At 37.8% G+C, this 12,183-nt stretch overlaps 2 protein-coding genes across 11 annotated transcripts in view; one reads left to right on the top strand and one right to left on the bottom strand.

Annotated features, from left to right (window-relative positions):
- Nucleotides 1–12,183, top strand: part of TOGARAM1 (TOG array regulator of axonemal microtubules 1) — a 111,423-nt gene that overhangs the window by 63,631 nt on the left and 35,609 nt on the right. For all 9 annotated transcript variants that reach the window (XM_019010102.4, XM_019010101.3, XM_055361863.2 and 6 more), the window contains 3 exons: nt 730–905; nt 1,604–1,757; nt 5,631–5,784. In XM_019010102.4, the coding sequence (XP_018865647.1) occupies nt 730–905; nt 1,604–1,757; nt 5,631–5,784 (484 nt within the window). The remainder of the gene's footprint in view (nt 1–729; nt 906–1,603; nt 1,758–5,630; nt 5,785–12,183) is intronic.
- KLHL28 (kelch like family member 28) overlaps nt 1–12,183 on the bottom strand; it is a 117,142-nt gene that overhangs the window by 101,479 nt on the left and 3,480 nt on the right. The gene's annotated exons all lie outside the window — the stretch shown is intronic.

Raw genomic sequence — 12,183 nt, 5'->3', positions numbered from 1 at the left:
CCACATAAATGCTTTAGAAACGTTCAACTCTGCATGTAAACATCCCCATCTCATAGATTTCCCCCTCTCCTTCTTTACTTTATACAGATCCTTCCTGTCTTCAAATCCCAGCTCAAATCCTTGCTCCTTGAAACCATCTTAAACACCCAGCTCTGCCAGGCGCAGTGGCTCACTCCTGTAATCCCATTCTTTGGGAGGCCCAGGTGGGCAGATCACTTGAACTCAAGAGTTCAAGACCAGCCTGGACAACATGGCAAAACCCCATCTCTACCAAAAAAAAAAAAAAAAAAAAAAAAATTAGGCAGGCCTGGTGCTATGTGTCTGTAGTTCTAGCTACTCAGGAGGCTGAGGTGGGAAAATTGCTTCAGCTTGGGAGGTGGAGGTTGCAATGAGCCGAGATTGTGCCATTGCACTCCAGCCTGGGTGACAGAGAGAGACTATCTCAAAACAAACAAACAAACAAAAAACAGCTCACAGCAACCTTTTCTTTATGTGTGCTTACCACTTATAATATGCAGCTCTCACTTATTATCATGAACTGCCTTCTGCCACCTCTTATATTAATGCCCTATTAGGGTATTTGTTTTTATATTTTATAATTATTTAGCATGTTTTTCTTACTAACTGTGTTGTTTGATTCTTGAAGGCAAGAGCCTTGCCTTAAACTTTGTTATCTAGAGTACCATCACATAATTAGTTAATGACTATTTGGTGGTTGGTTGATTTCAGGCGTATTTGGAAGTATAAGTTCAGCACCAGCAACCTGCAGCCAATCAGTGATATCTTCTGTGGAAAATGGGGATACATTTTCAATTAAACAAAGTATTGAACCACCATCCGGGATTTATGGAAGATCAGTCCAGCAAAATATTTCATCATATCTTGATGTTGAGAATGAAAAAGATGTAAGGTTATTTGCTAATTATTAGAATAAATTTAAGCTTACAGTATGTCATTGTTTTGTGTATATCAGATGTGGGGTGGTGAAAGTATTTCAATTAAAATTTTAAAAATCTTAGTACAGTTGAAATTTTGAGCCTTGGCAATGTGGCAAAGCCCTGTCTCTAGGAAAAATACAAAAATTAGCCAGGAAAAATACAAAAATTAGCCCGAGAAAGTAGAGAGCCTGTTTTCTCTAGGAAAAATACAAAAATGTAGCTACAGCCATGCGTGCCTATGGGCCCAGCTACTTGGGAGGCTGAGATAGGAGGATCACTTGAGCTCGGACGGTCGGACTTGAGCTGCAGTAAGCCATGATTATGCCACTGTACTCCAGCCTGGGCAATACAGTGAAACTGTCTCAAGAAAAAAAAAAAAAGAAATTTTGATTCTTAATCATTTAAATATAGATTATTCGTCCTTCCCACTTAATAAAGGCATTCTTATCCTGGGGATAAAGTATGTAATATACTTTGTATTCTTCATGTACTTTATATTTTACATGTACTATATATACATATATGTATGCGTATATTCTGTTTTCTAGGACACACTTAAGTAGTGACAGACTAATATCCTCAGACACAAATTAGTTATCTGAGACGAAGATATTTTAAATATCAAAGTCCCTGAATATTTTCAGATTTTCAACTTTTTCATGCAGGCTAAAGTTTCTATTTCTAAATCTACTTATAACAAGATGAGACAAAAGAGAAAAGAAGAGAAAGAACTGTTTCACAATAAAGATTGTGAAAAGAAAGCAAAAAATTCCTGGGAACGAATGAGACATACAGGAACTGAGAAAATGGCATCTGAAAGTAAGTGGAATCTCAGTTTTGGTATTTTTTTTTCTAGTAATAGTCTAAAGCTGGTGAAATGAGGTTTCACTGAGGGTAATATATGACTAAGAATGAAGTATCTTATATAACACCAAAATTTGCAAGTTCTGCCTTTAATTAGCTTTGTGACCTGGAAGCAGCCCTCAGTTTTCTGCTCCTGTGAATATCTTGATTATCTCAAAGGTCCAGATTATCTCAAGGATCTCTTCTATACTCCCTGGAAATATTCCTGTTTTGCTGAGGAGTGGTATCCCATTTTATAGTAGATAACTGAGATGGTGAAACTGGTTTATATTACATCATGATCCAAAAAGGCCATTGCATTTGTCATTTATTCAGTCTATCCTTGAGTACCTACTATGTTTTGTGCTTGGTCAAGAGTAGGCTCTATGTTTCCTGGTGTTGTTTTTTAAAATATTGAATACATGTTAGGTATAGTAGCAACTAGGAAAAATCAGAGGTTGAAATGAAAAATCATGTGAACTATAATAAACGTTAAGTATTATTGCTTAATTACTGTTTTGTTAAATATTATTAAGAAATAAACTGAAATATAAACACTATTTATGTTATATCTGAAGTCTAGATAGCAACAAAATACTCAAGAAGGTTACAAAAATACTCTAAATTTAATAGACAATATACTTCTCTTGAAGGTAAAAATAAAAAAGATTTAACCTAAATTAATGTCTGAGGTTTTTCCTAGCTTTTATTTCCATTATAATGCAACAAGTGGAGAAAACTGTATTTTCAAAGCTAATCACTGTTGAGAGTATGCCTGATGAGAGGTGTTAGCCTGTACAATTGTGGCTGAAGATGTCCCTAAAACCCATTAAATGTAGGTGTTTGTGAAATTTAAGCCTCTTAGCATTCTCAGATAATTCACTATTTGTTATTGTCATAAAATTCAGGGAGAGAAAAACCCACGAAACTTCTTACCTAACTTAGCCAGTGTAAAGAGTAGAAATAGAAGTACAAATATTACAAATAGTAATAAATCATAAATTTGGGTCTTAATTCTTGATGGATCAACTAATTTTGTGATTTTTGCCTACAATGTAGGCTTTAAAGATTAAGTTTCTGAGAAGTATAAGGAGAGTACTGCTTTGAAGTTACCCTTATATTATTTGAAAATAAGAATATGCTTACACAATTATTATGTCGATCAGCTCAAAGTGTAGTTGTTTAGCTCTGTTTATGGTTGTGAACATATTAGCAGAAATAATTTTTAATAGCTAAATTCTAATTGGATATGCCTCCAGTTAAGAAACTTTCTATCAGTTAGATCACTGCTACTCAAAGTGTGTTTCATAGACTGTGTGAACTGTTTATTACACATCTATGATAACATACATACAGACAATATTTAGCATCTAGAAACTATTTTAACAATTTGACAGTGCCACAACACTTTTATTGTACTTTATAAAAGTATCAGTCTGCAACATAGTGGAAGTTTTGTTGTTTTTTTTTTTGAGATGGAGTTTTGCTCTGTCGCCCAGGCTGGAGTGCAGCGGCACGATCTCAGCTCACTGGAACCTCCACCTCTTGGGTTCAAGCGATTCTTCTGCCTCAGCTTCCCGAGTAGCTGGGACTACAGGTGTGCACCACCATGTCAGGCTAATTTTTGTATTTTTAGTAGAGACGGGGTTTCACCATGTTGGACAGGCTGGTCTTGAACTCCTGACCTCGTGATCTGCTCACGTCAGCCTCCCAGAATGCTGGGATTACAGGTGTGAGCCACCATGCCCAGCCAACAGTGGAAGTTTAAAAAAAAAAAAAATCTTCATTTGAGCATCACTACTTTCAATTGATATTCTATACACCTCCTTTTTCAAAATAACATTCTTCAGGTGAAAACAAAATAAAGATAGGTGATAGTACTTTGTATTGTTATAATCTCAAGGTTGAAAATTTGGTGTTTATATCTCTTTCTAATGAGTTATTGTTTCATGAGCGTGGGAATGGATTAAATATATTAAGGGAATTCTTAAAACTTCCACATTGGTTTCTTCATCTGTAATGTACTACTAATAATTACCACGTAGGGTTGTTGAATGAATTAAATTAGATAGTATGAATGATGGACTTAGCACAATACCAGGGAAGATAATAAATGATAATAGTGCTATTTTTTTATTTGCTATTCTTTCAGGATTGGGATATTCCAAAGCTGGAGGATTTTATTTATACATGTTAGTCTTAGATATGAAGCCTAATGAGGGTCCATCTGAACCATCAAAAAAAAGTGAAAGGGGTCTATTATATTCTTTAATTGGTATATCATCTTCCTCACATAACAAAAACTGGTACTGATTTATCACTATAGTAATTTAAGGCATCATATTTTACCTTTTTACATTTTTTGTTAGCTATATGATGAATTTTTTGAAAGCAGAGATTCTGTCTTATACCTCTTTATATAAGATCATAGGTAATGGAGGCCGTAGATCTAAGTCCTGCCTCTCCCACTCATTAGCAATGGAACCTTAAGTAAATTTCTTAGTCTCTGTAAAATGCAATTATTTTCTCAGCTGCAAAATAAAGATAGTTAGAATACCTACCTCAGCTTTGTTGAGATAATTAAATGCAGTAAAGTTTGCAAAGCATTTATCCCAAGGTCTGGTGTATAGTATTTAATAAATGCTAGCTAATATCATTAACACCTTGTTGCCTTTGGATTTTAAATGACCAAGTCTGAATATGTAATTAGTATGCAACATCAAGTGAAATCTCTTATATTTGTGATTTCAGGTAACATTTTCTCACAGATAACATGGTTAATAAACAATTTTTGATGATAGTTTCTAGTGACTAATATTTCCTTTCTAAAAATATCTCTTAATATGGAAAAATAGCCAGTAAATCTTTACCTACTTATAAAAGCCCATTCTATTTGACCCTTTTCTTTTTAATATCTCCACTGCACGTGTCTCGCATTATACAGTGCTCTCAAGGATATTATCCTGAGCACTCAAAGAGGATGATTTGTTTTCTCAGCTTATAGTACAGTGCCTTACATCTGGAAAATGCTTGGTCAATGTCTTATTATAGAAGAAACATCATTCTTATTACTACACATGGTCTTAGAATTTGTAATAGGCCACTAATTCTATATCGATAGAGAAAATCAACTAGAATTCTACATACAGATGCCATGAACCTTCATCTTCACTTCTCAGTTATAAAACAGGTATATAGCCACATTTTTACAAAATGGGATTGTACTGCTTCTTTTGCTTTTAGCTGTTAAAATAAAGCTAGACTTTGTTATGACTCACGACTGAAAAATTACTTGTAGTTTTATTAAATATAATTTGTTAATAATTTTGCATATAAAAAGTAAAGTTTTCAATAGTTTTGCATATAAAAAGTAAAGTTTTCAATAGTTTTGGTTTCTGGGTACTGTAACTTTCCTCAAGACTAAACTAATAGTACTAAGTTTCCATAATAAATATTCATCACAACTGTAGTCAGAATGTTTGTATCCTTTGTATGAAGGACTCTTGGCCGGGCACGGTGGCTCATGTCTGTAATCCCAGCACTTTGGGAGGCTGAGGCGGATGGATTGCTTGAGGTCAGAAGTTCAAGACCAGCTTGACCAACATGGTGAAACCCTGTCTCTACTAAAAATACAAAAATTAGCTGGGCGTTGTGGTGCGCACCTGTAGTCCCAGTTACTTGCGAGGTTGAGGCAGGAGAATTTCTTGAAGCAGGGAAGTGGAGGTTGCAGTGAGCTAAGATCGTACTACTGCACCCTAGCCTGGGCAACACAGTGAGACTCCATCTCAAAAAGATAAAAATTTTTTTAAAAAGGTTCTCTCATAGTTTATTTAATGTATTTTGTTTTAGGTGAAACATCTACTGGAGCTATTTCACAGTATAAAGAAAGGATGCCTTCTGTCACTCATAGTCCAGAAATAATGGATCTGTCAGAACTACGGCCATTCTCTAAACCAGAAATAGCACTGACAGAAGCCCTGAGGCTTTTGGCTGATGAGGATTGGTAAGTTCACCATCCTTAACTTAAAACTAAGCAGAGTTCAAAAGCTTTCTGTAAATATTTAATTAAAAATCTTGAAACACATTTTCTATTAAAATAATCTTAGAAATGATTATTTAGTTCTTAGGCATCAGAGTCTTTTCAGCACATTAATGCAGCTGAACTCTGGCCCTAATAGTACTTTATTACCAGTTGTATTATAGCTTACATGCCATAAACATATAATTTAGCTTTATAATGGATTATGTAAACCCTTTGATAATGGGATACAAATTTCACCATTTCTCAAAGTATTTCTCTGTGAAATATAATTATTAATAGTCCTGGAAATACTTACCTGCTCTTATTGTAGTGATAGCAGCCAACCAACCAGCCCAGCCAATAACTCAAGAGAGACAAAAGACAGTGGCAATGTGCATCCCACGTGTTTCAGCGGGAGCGTCCACTTACTGCTTTTGTGCCATTTCCTCCCTTGTTCCTTCACTGTCTCTCATTATACCCATCTTATACCTCTTCACCAGTTTTGCCTCTGTTCTAGAGCATATTCATCAACTGTAAAATATGCCATAATATCTCTTATTTTTTGAAAACCTCCAGGCCGGGCGCAGTGGCTTACGCCTGTAATCCCAGCACTTTGGGAGGGTGAGGTGGGCGGATCACAAGGTCAGGAGTTCAAGACTAGCCTGGCCAACATAGTGAAACCCCATCTCTACTAAAAATACAAAAAAAATTAGCCAGGCATTGTGGCGGGCACCTGCAGTCCCAGCTACTTGGGAGACTGAGGCAGGAGAATTGCTTGAACCCGGGAGGTGGAGGTTGCAGTGAGCCGAGATTGGGCAACTGCACTCCAGCCTGGGCAACAGAGTGAAACTCTGTCTCAAAAAAAAAAAAAAAAAAAAATAGAAGTTCTGCAGAATTTAATCCACTGGCATTCTCTTTCTACATTCATTTTGTAGCTCAAGGGCAGTCTTTCTGGCAATCTTTTTCTGTAAAGATCCAGGTAATAGGTGTTTTAGACTTTGCAGGGCAGGTGCCTCTGTTGCAAATACTGAACTCTGTTGTTGTGCAAAAGCAGCCTTAAAACGGTATCTAAACAAATGGGCATAGCTGTGTTTCTATAAAACTTTACTTATAAAACATTATATGAAAACTTTACTCATTAAAAAAATCTGATGGAGCCACATTTGGCCCATGAGCCATAGTTTGCCAATCCCTTCTTAAATTATTTCATTCAGTCTCACAGCTTTAAATTCCATCTAAACTCTGATTTTTCATAAATGTATATCTGTATCCCTGGTATCATTTTGAGCTCTAGACTCAAAAAGAAGTAATCCAACAGCCTAACTTGGCCCTTTTACTTAGATGCCAGTAGACATCTTACATTTAACATATCCAGAAAAGAAATCCTGAACTTCTTCCTGCCAACATGGATTAACAGGACTGTATTTGCCCTCATAACGTGAAAGATCTAACAAAATTATACAAAATATATGAAACAATAGTTTTCAAGGGCTGGGCACAGTGGCTCACGCCTGTAATCTCAGCACTTTGGGAGGCCAGATGACTTGAGGTCAGGAGTTCGAGACCAGCCTGGCCAACATGGTAAAACCTTGTCTGTACTAAAAAACACAAAAAATCAGCTGGTGCATGGTGGCACACGTCTGTAGTACCAGCCACTTGGGAGGCTGAGGCACAAGAATCGCTTGAACCTGGGAGGCAGAGGTTGCAGTGAACCGAGATCATGTCACTGCACTCCAGCCTGGGTGACAGAGTGAGACTCCATCTCAAAAACAAAGAAACAACAACAAAAAAACAATAGTTTTCAAGATACTGTTCACCAGGCTATGGAAAGATGTTGATCTCTGAGAGACAGGAAACAAACCAGGTGAGCCCTACAATTACCCAGCTTGCTTTCTAGAGAGAGTTTCCAGGTTGCAGCTAAAGGAAGGGAAAACAGGCAGATAGCATCAGAGATGGACATGGTGCTGAGAGTTTGAGGATGCCATGGTGACTAGACTTTGCAGGACAGAATGCCAGATAGAGCTCCACAGAGAGCTCCAGAGATCATAAGAGGATTTTACTCAAATGTTTAGCAGACAACTGGTCGGGGCATGCATGTAAATACATTTCCTGAGGCCAGAACAAGAACCACTCAAAAAAGTTACAAGGAACAATGTCAGGAGCATATACAATGTTAATAATACTTCCTGTTCCCACCAGCAGAGTGGAAAAGTTCATAATTCACAGGGCATTGGGTAGAATACTCAGAGAGTTTTGCTCCATAGTGTAGTAAAATAAACCATAGACTGAATGTTGGTTTGGTTCCCACCCAGTGAAGTTTAAAAGCAAGGCCTAAGATGATCAAACATTTGATCCTTATTTGAAATACATTTTCAAATAACTATATCCCAGAACAAAGCTGAAGAATATTTATAGGAATACAAAAATAGCTAAAGTGAAATTACCAGGCATGCAGAGAAGCAGGAAAATATAACCAATAGTGAGAAGAAAAAAAGTCAAGTGAAACCAATGCAAAAATGACACAGGTGATAGAATTAGTAAACAAAGACATTGTAACTGTAACTACTGCAAGCATTAAAGAGGCTGGAGGAAAGGTTGAGCAAGTAAAGAGATATAATATATATAAGAAACCCAAAACTAATGTCTACAGATGAAAGCTATAATGTCTGAGATAGGAAATACACTGGATGAGATTAATAGGTTAGACATTCCAGAAGAAAAGATTAGTGAAGTTGAAGACGTAACCATTGAAACTATTCAAAGTGAAACAATGAAGCCTGACCAATAAGGCAAAATCCTATGTCTACCAAAAATACAAAAATTAGCTGGGTGTGGTGATGCACACCTGTAGTCCCAGCTACTGGGGCGACTGGGGCAGGAGAATCACTTAAACCCGGGAGGCGGAGGTTGCAGTGAGCTGAGATCGTACCCCTGCACCCAGCCTGGGCAACAGGGTGAGACTCTGTCTCAAGTAAAAAAAAAAAATCAAAATGAAACAATGAGAGAAACAAGACTGAAAAAAAAGTCCAAAAAATCTGTCAATTGTGGGACAACTTCAAGTTATGTGTAATTGGAGTTACCAGACAGAGAAGGAGACAGAAAAGAATATTTGTAGAAAAAAATGGACAAAATTTTTTCAAATTGGATGAAAACTATAAACCCAAAGATCTAAGAAGTTCAATGAACACCAAACACAAGAAACATGAAAAGAAATATTTCAAAGGAGATATAATCAAAAGGCCTAAAATTAGGGATGGAGAAAATCTTAAAAATAGCTAGGGGCAAGACATTACATATAGAACAAAGATCAGACTACTCATCAAATACACTGCAAACCAAAAAACAGTTCAGTGAGATCTTTAAAGTACTGAAAGGAAAAACAAACTGTCAATCTAGAATTCTATATCCAATGAAAATATCTTTCAAAAATAAAAGTAGTGGGCCGGGCATGGTGGCTCACACTTGTAATCCCAGCACTTTATGAGGCCAAGCCAGGAGGATTGCTTGAGCCCAGAAGTTAAAGACCAGCCTTTGCAATATAGCAAGACCTCATCTCTAGAAAAAAAAAAAAAAAAAGAAAGAAAAAAATTTAAAATCTGGATGCAGTGATGTGTTTCTGTAGTCCCAGCTACTCAGGAGGCTGAGGCAGAAGGATCACCTGAATCCAGGGGTTCGAGGCTGCAGTGAGCTGTGATTGTGCCACTATACTGCAGCCCGAGCAACAGAGCAAGACCTTGTCTCTAAAAAAAAAAAAAAAAAAAGTTTTAAAAGAAGCAAAATGTCTGACAGTTTGATACAAAGGCCCAAAGGGAAGACATGGCAGTATTGCTTTACCAAGGCAACAAAGGAGATAAAATGTAACTATAAAAATAATTATAAAGAAAAGATGGGACAAATAGAAAACAAACAGCAAGATGATAGACTTAAACCCAATCATCTAATCACATTAAATGTAGATGAACTAAACACCCTAGTGAGATTAGATTAAAAAGCAAGACCCAACTATATGCTACCTATAAGAAATTCTGTTTAAATATATAGATACAAATAAGTTAAAAGTAGAGATTCAAAAATATGTATACCATGCTAACACTAATCAAAAGGTAGATTACATGGCCATATTAATATCAAAGTATATTTCAAAGCAAAGAATATTAATGAGAGTATTTATTTTATATTGTTATGTAACAAATTGCCACAAACTCAATGGATTCAAACCACACAAATTGATTAACTCTCAGTTTTCTGGGTCAAGAGATCAGATATAAGTTAACTCAGCTCTTTGCTCAAAATACCACTAGGCTGAAATCAAAGTATCAGCCAGGGATGTGATCTCTTCTTTCAATTTTCTTAGAAGCTCATTGTTTGGAAGAATTGTCTTCCTTGTAGACGTGCAACTGTGGTTTTCATTTTTGTATTAGTCCATTTTCATGCTGCTGATAAAGACATATCCAAGAGGAGAAGAAAAAGAGGTTTAATTGGATTTAACAGTTCCACATGACTGGGGAGGCCTCAGAATCATGGCGGGAGACAAAAGGCACTTCTTACATGGTGGCAGCAAGAGAAAATGAAGCAAAAGCGGAAACCCCTGATAAACTCATCAGATCTTGTGAGACTTATTCACTATCATGAGAATAGCATGGGAAAGACTGGCCCCCATGATTCAGTTACCTCCCTGTGGTTCCCTCCTGAATCCTGGGACATAGCCAAACCCTATCAATTATCTTACTAGCTGTCAGCCAGGGACCCTCTCATCTTCTAGAGGTCAACCTTGTGTCCTTATGTGCCACACACACAGATATAGATCCTCTCAACATGTAGCTTACTTCTTCAAAGTCAGGAGGAGAATCTCTGCTGCTGCTGGTTATCTCTTTTAAGGGAGGTAAAGCCTCCCCAAGATAATCTCCCTTTTGATTAACTTGAAGTCAGCTGATTAGGGACCATAATTAAATCTGCAAATCTCTTTTGCTGTCGCACTTAATATGATCACAGGGAGTGATATCCCAACACATTCACGTATCAATCACAGGGAGTGATATCGCAACACATTCATAGAGAGGGTGTAATACAGTCTGTGTAAATCAGGGGTAGGAATTATGGATGCCATCTTAGGATTCTGTATACCACATCCAGAATAAAGAGGGTCATTTTATAGTTATAAAGGAATTAATTCATCAAGAGGACATGGCAGTCCTGATGTTTATTTACCATATACTATTGCTTGAAAATACATTAAGCAAAAACTAATAGAACTGCAAGGAGAAATAAATCTCTAATTATAATTGGAACTTCAATAATCCTCTCTCATTAATTAATAGAACAAGTTGAAAGAAAATCAGTAAAGATGGCTAGGTGTGGTGGCTCATGCCTCTAATCTCAACACTTTGGGAGGCCGAGGCGGGCGGATCACGAGGTCAGGAGATTGAGACCATCCTGGTTAACATGGTGAAACCCCATCTCTACTAAAAAAAAAAAAAAAAAAAAAAAAAAAAGAGCCGGGCATGCCTGTAGTCCCAGCTACTGGGGAGGCTGAGACAGGAGAATCACTTGAACCCAGGAGTCAGAGGTTATAGTGAGCCTAGATCGGGCCACTGCACCCCAGCCTGGGTGACAGAGCGAGACTCCATCTCAAAAAAAAAAAAAAAAAAAAGAAAAAAGTAAAGATGTAGAAGACTTGGACAACACTTTTTTGTATGTATTTTTAGTAGAGATGGGGTTTTTCTATGTTACTCAGGCTGGTCTCAAATACCTGGGCTCAAGCAATCCATCCACCTCAGCCTTCCAAAGTGTTAGGATTACAGGCTTAGGTCACTGCACCTGGCCTGAACAACAGTATTGACCAATTTTGTCATGGGATCCTTAAGGTGTTACTTTGCCAGCCAGAAACCTCTGTGGCCAGTGCTGCCTTTGCCCAAGTTTTGCTCAGGCCCACTTGGGCTCTTTCTGCCCAGGCTGTGCTTGGCTTTTGCTACCAGCCCAGATCCCATGCCTACAAAGGGTGAGCCAGGCACAGAGCAGCGAGGGGTGCATGAGCATGGGGTCCGGCCACTGCACACAGCCAGGCATATGCTGGTTGTGGCAGGATAAGCAACTCCATGCACTGGAACAGCTGCTGGCTTCCTGCTACAGCTGGACCAGACGTACCACAAGCAGCTTCCACTGTGGGCACCAGAAAATGTGGTGGCACCCAGAAGCTTGGAGATGCCAGCAACTGCAGAACCCCAGAGAGAGTATCACAGCCCTTGCTTGGGAAGCTTCTAAGTCTGGGTTCCCCATAGGGCCACAGCTCTTTTCTCCTTCTTTCTTCTCACCTCGTTGCCCACAATGTCATGAGCGGTGGCAAAGTGATTGGGGTAGGGGGAGGTTTCATCCATGTTTGTG

This window comes from Gorilla gorilla, chromosome 15 (genome assembly GCF_029281585.2).
Source record: "Gorilla gorilla gorilla isolate KB3781 chromosome 15, NHGRI_mGorGor1-v2.1_pri, whole genome shotgun sequence".
Classification (NCBI taxonomy): Eukaryota; Metazoa; Chordata; class Mammalia; order Primates; family Hominidae; genus Gorilla; species Gorilla gorilla.
This window is presented reverse-complemented; position numbering and strand designations above follow the sequence as displayed.